This window comes from Macrosteles quadrilineatus, unplaced genomic scaffold (genome assembly GCF_028750875.1).
Source record: "Macrosteles quadrilineatus isolate MER2022 unplaced genomic scaffold, UCM_ALF_1.0 Scaffold_1__1_contigs__length_201487025, whole genome shotgun sequence".
NCBI lineage: Eukaryota > Metazoa > Arthropoda > Insecta > Hemiptera > Cicadellidae > Macrosteles > Macrosteles quadrilineatus.
In genome coordinates, this window is record NW_026542594.1 from 12,376,186 (window position 1) to 12,392,084 (window position 15,899).

General features: G+C 33.8%; 2 protein-coding genes across 2 annotated transcripts; both read right to left on the reverse strand.

Annotated features, from left to right (window-relative positions):
- Positions 1-931: 931 nt before the first annotated feature.
- LOC128983565 (histidine-rich protein PFHRP-II-like) lies at positions 932-2,339 on the reverse strand. Its single transcript, XM_054402881.1, has 2 exons — positions 2,318-2,339; positions 932-1,665 (listed from the first exon to the last, which is right to left on the reverse strand). The coding sequence occupies exons 1-2, from the start codon at positions 2,327-2,329 to the stop codon at positions 1,087-1,089; spliced, it is 591 nt and encodes a 196-aa protein (XP_054258856.1). The 5' UTR covers positions 2,330-2,339; the 3' UTR covers positions 932-1,086.
- A 1,418-nt stretch (positions 2,340-3,757) lies between these two features.
- On the reverse strand, positions 3,758-9,325 carry LOC128994593 (uncharacterized). The gene is made up of 3 exons (XM_054419256.1): positions 9,182-9,325; positions 5,106-5,427; positions 3,758-4,095 (listed from the first exon to the last, which is right to left on the reverse strand). The coding sequence occupies exons 1-3, from the start codon at positions 9,323-9,325 to the stop codon at positions 3,758-3,760; spliced, it is 804 nt and encodes a 267-aa protein (XP_054275231.1).
- Positions 9,326-15,899: the final 6,574 nt, after the last annotated feature.

Sequence of the window (15,899 nt, forward strand, 5' to 3'; positions counted from 1 at the left end):
GAGTCTAAAATGTTGATTTATATCATATAATGGTTTTATCGAATAATAAAACTAGGTTTACAATACAATTCTTTAATTTATATTATTTTTAAACAAGAGCTTAAAAACAATAAATTAATAAAACAATTTTGTATTGAAATACCAGTAATATGGGGTTAGGGCATGTAATTGTAGGTAGTCAATAATAATTTGCTTAACATAAAGTTTTTCTTGCCCACAGAATGATGATAAAACTGTTTCGCTGTAGTTTACTCCTGATAACTCTATTTTTAAAGTCGTATCTAATTAGGAGAGTAAATAAAAACTGATTTGATAAGTTTCTTCAATGCAGCCGATAGCCTCTGATCGCAGCATGAGTTATTGATCTCATGCTGAACACAATTCTGGTTATTGTAGGCCTACACTCAGACAGCTCCCGAGGGATATGATTTAGGTATCAATGAGTAAGCAGACAGTATCATTCAGTATTATTCGGTATTATTTAGTAAGCAGCTATCATTCGGATAGTCTCTGAAAAAATAGTAAAAAACAACTGTTTGTAAATGATTTTTATAAAATTGAAATTTCAAACATTGTGTCAACTGGTATTGGATGTAATTAAAATAATATGAAATATGCGATTTATATGTGGTGACCAGATGTTAACAGACAATATTAATGTGGCAATCACAATTTGTATCGTATTAAGAGGTACATTGATGTCCATTCTGCAGACATATTGATCCCCGAAAAGTCGGAAATGACATTCATTAAGCAATATTGTTTGTAATTTATATAATCATACCAAGAATCTTGCTTTATACAATAAATAAATACCCCTTATAAATATCTCTTTATAAAAGTAAACCTCCTGCTTTCTGCAGAAGCATGATTAATTAGACACTGAAAGAAAAAGCTGAGGTGCATTCAGTGAAGGCTAAGTTAAAGGAGGCCGTGTTTAGTGTTGTTTTAGTGGTTTGATGGGATACTGAGGTGGCTCGGTACAAGTATTGTTTTAACACGAGCGAATGTGTTGTTTGAGGAAAACGAAAAATGTCGAATCAGTTATGACAGCATTTATACAGATATTTATTTAATACTATTTAGTTAATAATGATAGTCGTAAAGACCATGATGACTGGCCTTATGCAGGGCCTCCAGATGATGGTGCTTGGCAGCAGCGACCTCGTGAGTGTCTGCCAGGTATCCGGACTTGAGCACCACGGGCTTGGCGAGGGGTCCGTGGTAAGGCGCCACATGATGGGAGTGTCCATGGTCGGCACCGTAGTCTGAGGCGTATCTGCCACTGTAATGGTCACCGTAGCCTCCGTGAGCCTTGGCCTTGGCTACGGCGGCGAAATGCTCAGCCTTAGCAGCGGCCACCTCGTGAGTGTCTGCGATGTGTCCGTCATGCAGGACGTGTGGGATGGCGGTGGGACCGTGGTACCTGATGTCTCCATGATGGCCGTCATAAGAGCCACTGTATTCCTGGCTGTTACCGTATCCATAGTCTCCTCCGTAGTGAGATTCCTTGGCTAGAGCGGTGAGATGAGCGTTCTTGGCTGCTGCTACCTCATGGGTGTCTGCCAGGTAGCCGTTGTGGAGGACGACAGGCCTGGCGATGGGTCCGTGGTAGTAGCTGCAGTACACACTGCTGGTGTACAGGACAGCGAATACCAGAGAGGTCTGGAAGTAAAACAGTAGCTATTCGTTACATAGTCCATAATTATCAGTGTCCATAATTAAGTATGGTTTATCCGTAGTACAGTTTGGTTTGAGTTTGTCAATACATGCTGCAATCAAGCTATTTACGAGTTTAAAACGGAAAGAAATAACACATTTAATCACTCAGTTACCAAACTGGAAAAAAGTATGATTAAGATGTTTGTATACAGGGTTAATCAGACCAACCCTTGCACATACTTTAACGAGATATACAGCCACTTGTGTAGCTCCCTGACTCACTGATCAGTTAAATGTTTACCCACTCTTAGAATAGCTAGGGGTCTGAATTTTGTTGTGGAGGTACATATCGGTTCCAAACCATCCAGAAAATCCAAAAAGTTACATTTTCAAATTACAACCCTCCCCCCAACAAAATTCTCTTAAACCCCCTTTTTATTTTAAGAAAAAAATATTGTTTTTACACTCATGTAAAACTATAAGATTAAGATAATCCTATGTGTAATCTATGTAATAGAGTGTAATCTATCATTTTACGCGAAAGACAAAAATACACTTTTTTTGCAGCTGAAACAGAGTAAAAAATCTTTGGTACCGTACATTTTGGCAACAGCGTTATCAAGATAAATCCTGCATAGTACAGTGTTATACTCACCAGGGCGTTCATGTTGCATTCAATGCTGTGGTGTGTGAGGATGATACGTCTGGGTCATGTATATATACTGTACCACATCGTGAGCCAATATCCTGTGGCTCAATACCCAGCAATGCGGACTATGTTTTAATTATACTGTTGTAATAAAGGTTCACTAGCATTCCAACAAGATGAACCAGAGTTGCATTTTTTCCCTTGCCCTGACTAACGTTTAAAAACCCATATTATTTCAAACCCTATACTGATTAACTTTAGATTAGGGTAATACAACGCCACTAAACCCAGTGGCATATTTTAAGGTTAACGAGTATTGTAGGATGACTGCTAAATGAAGGAGATGATAGCTTTGTTGCTGGCTAATATTATGTGTTTTTTTACCTGGACCATAATTTATTAACAGTTCGAAGATTAATCACATCTACACCTAGTTTCACCCAAGATGTCCTTATTAAAACAATTTTACGGGATCTGGTGAAACATCTAGCTATTACTAAAAAGATCTAAAGTATTAAACAAAATAAAATTCACAGAACATTATATTTATAGTTAAATAACTAAATAATAACATTAGGTTCACGTTAGTGGTAGGATGATTTACGCTGATAAGCATTTCACGGTTAGAGTTACCCGTATTTGTATTAAAAAGCTAAAAATACATTCACTCAAGGAAAAGATTTTAAGTTTAATTTGTTTGAGAGGTTAAAAAATAAAAACATACATATGCATGTTTTTTAACAGATTTTAGTTTTTATTGTAGACAATGATGTGATAAGATACAGTCTAAATTATGTAGTAAATGAACAAAATGGTTAATTGTTATTATGCTCACGTACTGTTGCTATCTATACAACATTTTGTTCATAACACTGTCATTTATAGTAATTAAAAATCGCTGTAAATAAACACGCATCACTGACACAGTAAAATATACCATTGATACAAATCATAATCGATTTCAATAATGTGATTTTAGTATCACATTGAGAGTGAAATAGGTGTTTGTTAGTATTTACATATTTTATTAATATACCTAACGTAAGCTTACATAGGCTACTGTAATAAATTATAGAATGTGTAGCTTTCCCTCCAAACTTATCTTCGGGATGTATGTGGGAAAAATCTTTGTATTTTGATTTCGCCATAAGCTTACTTTCATGTACGTGCTTAGTCAAACTAATGCTACTAAACTCAATTTGATTAATCTCGTACATGTTAGTAAAGTTTGGTTGTGACAATTTTTAATTTTATGTCGAAGGAAGAGTAACGGAAATATAAATTTTATGTTGAACAAGCTAGTAAACTATTTTAATTTATATCACATAAATACAGTCTTATATTTGCTAAGTAGCTTAGAGAATATAAATAAATAAATAAATAAACAAACAAATACATATATATATATATATATATATATATATATATATATATAACAAGTTGAGACTAACGCCTCCGCCTGTTGAGGGGGATAAGCAGGTTGCGACGTAGAGGCTGAGGAACAAAGTAAGGGTACATCCCAGTAGAGTCCCCTGCTGTTGCAGGATCCATGCTGCGGTGCTTGATGTCGTGACCTCCATGGATGATCTCATACGTGGTCTTCTCACCACCTCCACCACCGCCCTTCCCCATGGACATCATACCGGTCATCATCAGAGACAGCAGCGACATCATCAGGGCCTTGCCGGCCATCATCGCTATGGCTGACATCGCTAGAGCCATCATTGACCCACCGGACATCAATCCAGCCATCATCATGTGCGAGCCAAATCGCTTCCTTCGTCCTATAAAACAATGATGATACATGAAGATTATTTAAAAGTAACAAAAATTTACCGACTGTTTATACCATATGTATTGTGTTGTATATATTCCCTTCCTGTGTTTAAGTTTTAGAATTTTAAATTGTGTTTTAATTTGGCCAACAACAGAGAAGCATTTGCATTGCAATACTTTTAACTACTTCAACATACTTTTAACTAGTGATGTGAAATCGAAAGATAGCTTATTGTGAAATGAGTATTATTTTTCATATTCCCATCAATCAACCGTTTAGGATCTCGTTTTATAGAAGAAGTATAGCTTATTTGGCTACATATATTTAGCTTATTGTCAGTGTTACATCTTATGTATTGTGTATTTATTGTTATCTATATTAATTTAGTACGAGTGTAATATAGTGTAATCGTGTAGGAAAAAGTATTATATATCTTTATGATAGCATTATCACTTAAAATGCTATCAAAAAGATATTTATCTTATCTGAAATTTAACTTTGCTTCAAACAATACACCTGACTGAGTAAATTTTAAAATATTAATGGAAGTTTGATTTTGCAAAAAAATATCAATTTTATAAGCTACCTGATTTTCATAACTACTGATTGACTAAATGAACTATACTCAAAGCAATATAACTGGCGGGTGAAGGTAATGTTTTTAAATAGGCTAGCTGGTATTAATCAACCGCCAGTTCTATTTGAGTTGCCTGTAGTCCTCCCGTGGCAAGAAGCATATTTAGTACGAGCTATGTTCACTTAGACAACTGGAGAGAAAATTGGACGATTGGTGTCTTGTGTCACATTGTACCATTAAGAAACAAATATTGGATTATCTATTAAATCAACCCTATGTACATCTATTTAGTTGGGTCCAGCCACTTTGAAACAAACATCGTTGAGTGCTGAGCTTGGTCTTAGCCCAGTCTTAACCTGGTGCCAATAAATTCAAGATGTAGGTGGATCATTGATGTTGATTCATAGGTGTGGTTGATTAACAAACCTCTATGTAGTTACCTGTGACTGAGTTGTTGTCTGGCGCTAGTGTGAAGACCTCGCACATCTCTCTGATCCTCTTGAGCACCCCGCCGTCTAGCACTCGGACTGTGAGACTCAGCGAGCTGAGGTAGCGGGTGAGAGACCTCGTCAGCACCTCCTCGTCCAGCTGACCACTGGTGACGTCACGAGACAGGTCCTGTAGTGACGTCATGTCACCGGTCACCGTCAGCCCAGGGAGGAGCTCCACCTGGGGGCGACGAGACAGACGCTCCACCCCGCGGAACATGGACAGCTTCAGACAAGACAACAGCTGCTTGGCCGCGCACTGCTCTTGCAAACTCTGGTCATAGTTGAATAAGAATTTATTTCAGCTGACTTAATTCAATTAGGAACAGGGTTAGGAAAGTGTATGGATAGCCCAGTTATAGGTAGAGTTACTTTAGGTACTAACACATCACAGTTACAACTTAGTTAACGTTGGTGTTTCGCCTTTCTTACAGTCACAGTCATATTCAATTTAATTATATTTTCATAAAATGTGTAATGTTTCACTATGTATCCCAAAAATTAATTACTATACGTGTACATCAATTTTGTCGAAAATACTCTCTCTGGGACCTAAATGTTTCTTTGAGCTATGCAAGATTTAACACATTTGAGTGAAATATTTTTTGAACAAACCATCTATATATTTTATTACGTAAGACAATAATTTGTGTAAAAATTGTGGGTATCTGGTAAGTCGTAGAAACGTGGGAGAGGGCTCAAATTAAAAATCTTTGTTCCATGACAGCGGGAAATATAGTAGAATTTTTTTCTAATCAACTGTGACAAAAAATTGTATATAAAGCGAACAGCTGACTTTTGTTTACTTCATTAGAGGTGATTGTGAAATTTCTCTAAGCTAGTACAAAATATTAACATTTGGATTGGATTACTTATTTATTTGGCAGTCAACTATGCAATGTATACATACTATAATAAATCAGGGATAACGTTGTAGAAGCATTTTCGTTACTTCTCTGTGTTCTCTGTGGTTTATAATTTTGAAATTAATATTTTATAGTTCAAGGTGATTTTGAATGTAAATTGTTAAGTTTTATTTTTGAATAATTTTGTATTTACATTTCAAGGGTAGTCTAGTTTTTAACGTATATGCTTATTAAATGTGTTCTGGATAAATCTTTTCTCTTCAAGGAATTCGTATACTATAGACACAGAGGAAGCTCACAAAGGTAAGGAATCGTTCACTGGAATGTCAGTGTGAGAAAACGTACAAAAGCAGTCCATGTAAAAGTAGATGGAAATATATTGTAACCACTATTGAGAAGTCTAATAATATACATTATAGATGAGATACGTATAAACCACATAATAGGGGGAGAATGGACGACAGCAGTGCATACAATACAGGCGTCTCTATTCGAGAAGAAATGCTTATAATCATTTTCACATCACCTTGTCATGACGTATCTAGGTCTACATGTTTTGAGCCAAGAAATAACTAAACCCATGGTTTGAATGGAGCTCAAAAATTTTTCAAAACATAAGTCAACATAACAGTGCAATGATTTTGCTTCTTTTCAGGCAATCATGAATATCGACCCTATTGTTTAACAACTCATTTATTTATTCATTTGAAAGTACAAACATGTCAAATATCACTTGAAATAACATATTTACACTTACTGTTTACTCATAAGACGGTAAATACATATAAAAGATGGTAATGATTTAATAAATGGAGGAGTGTCCAAACTAAAACGATCACCACTCACAATCTTTGTACAATGTATTTACCTTCTAGTGAGTAAATAGTTTGTAAATATATCATTACAAGTGTTAATTTTGACGTATTTTTGTACTTTCATGTAATGTACACGTACGATGCTGATCAAGAAGTTATGAATTTAACTGTAACAACCAATCCAGTGAATAGATTTATGAGTAATATGGTATATTTGTGCAAGAGCAAGATGGCAATACAATGAGATCAATGTCGGGGGTTATAATCCAATCTCTGATTAGCTACGACTGACTAAAGGATGAAGACCTTTCCTATTGACCCTTAAAATGTAATCGAAATCTGCCAAATGCACAATGAATAATAATTTTAAACGTAAGATATAGTTAAGACTTGCCAAAGTTTTATAAAAAATTCCCTAACCCCCCCTCCCCCAAGTTGTTATGAGCTTCAGAAGAAACGGTTGTGCACGACTGATATAATAAATCGAAGCTTAGATTCGTAGATTACATTAATATGGGTTTTCGTGGATACAACTAACTGTAGATAAAATCGCCGGCGTCTTTAATTAAACCGAAGGTTAACCTCCAGCACCTTGATATAGGCCTACCTATAACATTGTTCACCAAAAAGACAAGGTGATTCAAAACTACCTAAGCTTAACTCTACTTCCGGATCGGACTAGCTTATTCTAATACAGAAAAGCCACTCAAAGACAAATTGTATATTGATTTAGCCATGTTCTCACTCGGGAAGAAATCATATACTGTAATTTAAAATAACAATCAAAGAAAATGTACTTACACTAACAAATATTTACAGGGATATTGTGACACATAATTTATTTATCCTTGATTCTATGATTTATGATATCAAAAAGTCTATTTTAAATTTGGTTCTTAAGGGGCTTCGGCCGTGTCATAGTCATGCGTTATTTGCGCTGTACGTTGTTTACATATCATCAGCTTTTAGCCTGTTATTGTACATCATCTCACGTTTGGAAATCGTCTTTAGTAGCCTACTTCATTGAATATACCATTCCATCATATCAATACCAATTCGGCTGATCTGTTGGATAAGGCGAATTTAATTACTTTTTACCAGTATCCACTGTTTTAGTTTAATCATTGAACATCGATTGATATATAGACTACTAAATCAATGGATACCCGCCTGAAATTTAATTTCAAGGCCTTTAGTTAGCCTTAAAACTGTCGGATGTTGGGTTTACGACGGTTATGTGTATAATAGATTTGCCTACATATCTGTAAAAATACAAACTTGCGATATGCAAACTAATTGCTGCTCTGAATATAATAAGGTTTCAACTGACTACGAGATCCCCGTCTGTAGAACGTAGAACATTAATGAGATTAATTAAGATGCAGAACATTAATGAGGATCAAGAACTTTTGAGAAAATCATAAGCCACACATCTATCAACCGCATGAATTTTTTTAGTTTACCTTTTCCCTGAGTTAATCTTTTCATTGTGCCAACACTTAAACGCAAACTACATAAGATATTTTCATTAAAATAAGCAATAAGTATGATAATTATTTACCTGAAATATCCATGGTAAGTGTGTGAAATTGTTTTTTACAGTAGATTTAGAGACCCACATTGTTCTCTTAATATTCTCTCCCCTTTGCGGAGTGTGGTGAGAACAACTAGTATATTATTTTATATACAGGGTTGGGGCAAATGTGTGGATACCCCTAGTTAACTTTTAATGGGGCTTTACATTTAAAATTGTTGAGCTTCCCCCAAAATACTCCATTTTGGGGTCCCGGGAAAAATTGGGATGCCGTCCAAAAAGTGCAGTTTTATTTTTTATGAAGGTATGTGGAGTTTAGTTTTCCTGGTGTCACCCATTAAAAGTTAACTAGGGTTATCCACACATTTGCCCAACCCTGTATACCACATTATGGGATTATTTTATAAAAATATCAATATAATATTTTTTCAATAAAACTCTTGGTCTATACGTGTAACAAATTGTAAAATTTAATTATCTTCCAATAAGTCTATACAATAGTATTACTATTAATTAAAAGGGGAGATGCATGTTTCTTTTTTTTAGAAATAAAATTATGTTCACCTATAAAGTCAATTATAAGAGGAAAATCAATCCAGAGTGATGGAAGACTAGTCAATCCAAGAGTCTATATTGTTATGTGTGCTGTACATGGAGCCGGTGGCATAGTCTGAGTCATAATTTTGGGCTCAACTACCTCTGTACATAGCTTGAAGGTGAAGAAAAAGAGTCCTTAATCCGGGGCGAATTTCATTCTGCTTTCGTATAAGATACGATAAAAATGACAAAAACTGCACACAAAATCAAACATACCTTCATATCCAGGAGGGTGTTATCAGTGCCCAGACCGTTGTCCTCATGAACTACCGCAGGCTCCTCTGTCGCCGCCGGCGCCGCCCCCAGTAACACTACCAGTAGCGCCGCCACCACAGCAGCTCCTGACATCTTCACCCTCATCTCTGGTCGGTGCTACTGCTACTGTATCCGAGAGCCAGGTAGCTCTACTTTATAGTAGATCTCGGTTTTCGGACGTTTAGCGATAATACGCCACATTACGTGACGCACGTCGGGTCACCTTGTACGCCATCTGTGTCGCTATGTCGCACTTTCTGCCGCCGCAGATGTCCTGCTACGACTCGTTAAACTATTATGGTGAATTGTCCTTGGCGTTGTGCCGCGAGTTACTTTCGCCCGCGAATTATTAAATCGTAGCTATTGTAGTTTTCGAGTCCCGTTTCTCCCTAACACAGCTGGTGATAATTTGCGTGGTGCCAATTGTTGCTTAATTTCTTCAAAAGTTTCTCTTTTACTATACGTTCCACGGACTAAGGATACAAAGTTGCAAGATACAATACAGTAATTTAGCCAAAGTATGCATTTGAATTATGGATTGTCTGACCTATACGGCAATTATTGGCTCCATACAAATATTATATATATAAATAAACATATTTTCATTTTATGCATGTAAAAATATAGTATTAGTTTAAGAGTTCTAATTTCTTCCCTTATTTTCCTGTAGAAGGAGGAAAAACAGCTATGTAACCTGAGTGAGGCTGGCTAATTTACAGAATAAAGAGCAAACGCAATAACCTGTATTTCAATAATTATTATTGTTTGCCATGCGTTGCATCGATATTATTCACGAATATGATTTGATCTTTTTCGTGAACTACTGTATTCGCAGTATTGGAAGCCTCAGTGTACAATATTTGTAACAAACGATGAAGTAGATGATGAACGCCTCATTATTTTATAGTACTTATTTTATAATCAGTTTTCACAACGTAAACAACTAACTATAACATAATGCGTGGACAAAACATTTGAACTACCTATTGAGTAGTTATTTAGTTTAAAGAACTGAAATATATGTACCATATGTTTCAATTATTAGTATAATAATCCAAATTGTAAAAAGAAATAATATATTTCATTAAAGTGTCTAGTATTGCAATAAACTAATGAAAATATATGATGAAATAAACATATCTGTTAGTCTTGTACGAATACACTAAACATATGTATTTTTTACTGCGTTATCAGTCGGATAACCACAGTCTAATTTACGGAAGATGTAATGGTGTATCTAGGGTTAACAAGCTATCAAACTTTTTACAGACAGTGCTAATGTCCACAGATGTCTGGTTTTTATCATATCAATTGAATTGTCACTCAATTATCAAGACCTTTAACATTTTTATAACCTTTAGGATTATTTATTCTAAAACCTACTATTGGACATTTTGTATTATTGGAAAAAAATGTTTTGTTATATTTTAAAATATACAGTACTAGCTATTGTACCCGTGCTTTGCAAAAAAAAGAGGACAAGAAATAGAAATATTTTGAACTGGACATGTTCTATAAAATAGTTGCACATCCGCCAAAGCTTTTAGAAACAAAATTCAACGTTTATGGCCTTTATAGAAACATTTATGGCTTTTTAATCTGGTAAGTTGTGGAAACCCCTATTTTGGTTTTGATTAATTTTAAATCTTGTTTAGGCTGGTATGTGGAAATCTTAGAAAGTTTTCAAATAACATTTTCACACACACGATTTACCTTCAACTCCCTTATTTACATATCTTTTTCTTTATTTTTGCAATTTTAAATTTCTATCTTGAAGTTGCAAAACTACAAATTATTAAATTTAAATGACTACTTTTGTTCAATCTTCTTTAAATTAAATCACAAATCCTTCAATCTTCACTCACAATAAATCATTAGCAACACCAAAATCAGCCGTTATACACTTTAGAAATATTGTTGTGCCTTATCAATAGTCTTTTAAAATATTAAAGAAACGATATCTATACTATAAAAAAGTTGTAAATAATTAATTTAGCATTAAACGGCAGACAAAACTAATATGATTATGAAAACATCAAGGATAAAAAAATGAGTTTCAATTCAAAAAGTAAACAGTATATTGGACAAAGTGTAATCTTATCACCATATAAAATCAAACGCATATACATACGTTTTGCATAAATATTGTAGAGTCAAAATATCTTATTGTTAAAATTTGTGTCAAATTTGTCACAATTTTCAATTCTTGATATACCAATGGGTATGTATTTGCTTCGATTTGTCTGTATACATAAATAATACTATCTTACAAATTTGTATAGACCCTTAATAAATACAGGAACTGGATACGACGATATCTTATAAGGAATGAGTAACACGATTGGAATAAGTAGGTATTTTGCTAATGGCTAATAGACTAAATTCAGGTCCAAGTTTCTCCATAGTAACAATTCAGCAGATCTTATTAATAACTCGCTAAAAACACCCCAGAATCTAAAGATCTGGGGTATTGGACCTTATTCAATAGCTGCATTGTCGAAAAAAATCTTCTGTAATGATCTGTTATATAATAAATCCGTATATATATTTAATATTGTTCTTTTAAGAAGAACGAGATATTTTCAAAGTTCCCCCAAACGTTATTTCAAACCGGCTCTTAAACGTTGAACTAGAACTGAAAATTATTATATATGTTGTAATTGATTTCATATTATAACATACGAAAACATACTGTTACTTTAACAGTCAAGCTTTATTAAGTTTATAAAAAGTGTTTTTTTTTCAAATTAAACATATACTAAGAAAAACCACAAAAGATCGAAATGGTTATAAAATTATAAAAATAGTTATACAATCATAGAACTCTTCTTAATGTCCAATATTAAGAAATACATAGTTAAGGAACTAAATTACAAACATAATTTTCATTACTTGACTTCATTGTGGCAGACAGCCTTGCAGCGGCCTTTATATGGTTGCCGTATCTATTACACACCCACTTCGCAACAATACTCTTTAACTCTAACTTTTTATGGGACTTAAATTTATCGATAATTAGGAAATTACTCCCCCTAGAACAGCCCTCTAAAAACCCGATTGAATTTCGCACATAACTGAAATCAAGTGCCGGATGAAAATGAGGTTTTACATCGGCATGATGGTAGGAGGGTAGTTGGAATTACTAAAACTTGCAGTGTACCTGTGTATACCACCTCCCTGTGAATGACCTCTTCTTATTTTTATCTTCATTAACAACACAATTTGATATAGCTTAGTACGATGTTTTCATCGTCCTAAGCTATATCAAATTGTTTAAATAATGAAGATAACACTTTTTTGACAAAGTGCTGTAGGCCTATAATATGCGTGTACGTCAAAACATTAAATTGTATGAAGTATTTCATGGCTTTCTAAAACGATCTGGAATATTCTAGGCTGTTTTATTGCTTTATGAATTAACTATGGAAGTGCGTGATAGTAATTGGTCTGGAATATGCTATATCAGAAATCAGAAATCAGAAACGTTTTATTGTCCTTCAACATTTACAACAAATGCAATAGACAAAAGTCAAGAAAATTCAGCTATTACATAAACAGCCTATTTTTAGGCAAAACAAAACAAGCCTAAAAACAAGTCAAAATAGGCTATACTAATACATATGCTTACAAATAAAAAATAATGTGGAAATGTGAGGACATTAAAAGTTAACTTCGTCAACCTTAAAATATTCTTCTAAGTCATAAAAAGGATTTAAAAGTAACCAATCCTGAGCTCTTTTTTTAAATGACTTAAGGTCCAATTCTTTGGCATTGATGCTAAGCTTATTAAATAATCTTAATGAAATAACATGGTAACTATTTTTACATTTACTTAACCTACAATAAGGCACGTCTAATAGGAACTGATTACGTGTGTTGTGTGAATGGATATTAAACCTATAAACATGGGAACTAGTATTTTTCTTAACCCTAAGTAAACACATAAATATGTACAGATTAATCACAGTCAATATTCTACTTCTTATGAACAATGGCTTGCAATGCTCTTCAATTGGAGCTTTGTTTATTATTCTAACTACCTTCTTTTGGAGTATTAACACTTCACTTATGTGACTACTGTTTCCCCAAAGAATCAAGCCGTAGCTAATTATGGATTGGAAAAATGCAAAGTAGGCTACCCTTATGTAGGTTTCAGGTACAACACCCATAAGATTTCTAAGCAAACAGATTACTCTGGACAATCTTGCACAAACCAAATCTATCTGAGGAGACCAGCTTAAACATTTATCAATTTTTATTCCTAAAACTGTAATTACATTTTCATTGTTTACATCTTGTGACTCTACTGGAATGTTTTTAAGACTACACAATAGGTTTTGAGTTTTATTCTTATTAAGACAAAGGCTATTAGCATTAAACCACATATAAGCTGAATCAGTTGTGAGCTCAGTTACTGACATGAGATCATAAAAGTTGGGATGAACACTCAAAAAATTGGTGTCGTCCGCAAACATGATGGTAGAGGATCTTTTAATATTGGCTGGTAGGTCATTGATGACTGTGATAAAAAGAAGGGGGCCTATAATCGAGCCTTGTGGCACACCTGAGCTAACTTTCAAGCAGCTTGACACCTTGCCTCCTGCATCAACGAATTGAGTTCTCTCTCTCAGGTATGAATCAAAAAACTTAAGCTGTATACCGCGGATAGAAAAATAGAATAAATAAATAGAATAATAAATAGATATAGAAAAATTATTCCATATTTTTGTAAATTTTACTAAAATTATAGACACAAGCCCTTACAGAAGTGTACATAATTCAGGGGTGTTTTTTAATTTAATATAGAAGTAGGTTTTGGATAGTATAAAATATTCCTCCCACTAATAATTTTATAATTCCCATTGTACTTTGACACGGGTATCGCGAGGTTCACTGCTAGTCTTTAAAAACGTTGTCAATAAATTATAGAGAATGTTATATTATTTTATAAAACAATAACTTACAGCCTATACCATGTATATATTTATATTTTTTGCGTGAAAATTCAATATAAGCTGATTGCATACTTTGTAGTAAACCTACTAGTTGAACTATGGATCAAGATACATGAACTCGTACCTCGTACTGAATGCTTGTACGTAAATTAAACTTTCATTGTGTGCAAGAGATTTAATTGAATTTGTAATGTTTTCTCTTATTTTAACCAAGTTATGTGATAACTGGTGTATCACTAATTATAAATTACAATATTATTAATTATATTACAAATCGTCCCCATCATTATTATCAATATCATCAAATTACTTTCTGAAAGTATCAAACTTACTAATTTAATAATAAATATATTATTTTCACTAAAATCTTACAAGAATCAAAAGAAGTTAGAGAAGTAAGTTACATAACCATATCTTAATCTTAAATCCACAAAAAAATTAATTTTTAAATTTTAGGAAGCATCAAAACAAACTAAACAAATGGCACTAACGACATTTTACAACAAACGGTGTATTATTTTTAGGACAGTACCTATATAACACTGTAACAAATAAGGAAATACACGTGAAAGTTCAAGTACATTAAATAAACAACGTACAATGAGCAAATATCATTATATAGGATTAACACAGAAAGCCCCTGGGGCGAAGCAGTCAACACACGCTGAGCTAAGTAAGGTTAAATAACATACAATGTTAAAATGACAAAACCCTTCAAAATTTGTTAAGCCATCGGGCGTGTTCTAATCAATCAATAGAAACCTAAAGCAATAGTTTTACCATTTGGGCGTACCTTTTCGACCCGAGCTCAAGTTTACGATCGATGCAATGCCGATGTTGGAAAATTAGTGAGGGATGAAAAGAAACTTTTTGCCCATGCAATGAGTATACTTTCGTTATATTATTGCACCATTAGAAACACTAAGTCACATAACAAAACGATTTTTATGTAAAGATAGCCTCTCAAACGACTTCCGGCTTGTTTTCAATTTTGCTAACAAAAACTAGCTATTTTTTAAGTGGTTCAATTATTTACAGTATTCGATTTCGATTACGTAAGTGTAACTATACCATCGACATGTTGACTTATTAAAAAGAAGGCAACAATAATCTCTAACTGATAAACAAACAATATATACTTTCAATAATGCGATTGCTTACAATATAATTCAACTTTTACTCCCTAAGGACTAAAAACTTATTTTCTTTATACTGTCCACAAAACAGGAGTTTTTAGTTCCCCAAATCGTCCGCAAAATCATCGTTGTCGGCTAACTTCAAATAAGGGACAGAAAAAAACATAAGGTAAATTTTTCTGTTAATTTTTTGGTTCAACCTTAACATTTGTTTATAAAGCATTATAAATAGTGTTTAATACGAGTATTTGAAACCCTTATTATGAAGACGCTGCTTATGGCACAATATTTAAGTTATGAATGGAACTAACAGAAATGTAAATACTGATGAAGAGATTCTATTACCTCAAATTATGTGATCTAATTTTGCAACGATTAGAAGGCTATTTCCACAGTATGATGAAAATAGTTGTTCATCGCACTTATAGAACGTGTCTTATTGGTACTTAATTGTATTTCCAAGTGAGGCACCACAAAGAGCCACTATCTCTCCCACTGAAATATACTATTTACTACCTATGGAGAAAAGGGGGCCTTAGACCCACAACGCACGTATTAAAACCAACAGCTTTGCTGCCATATGACCAA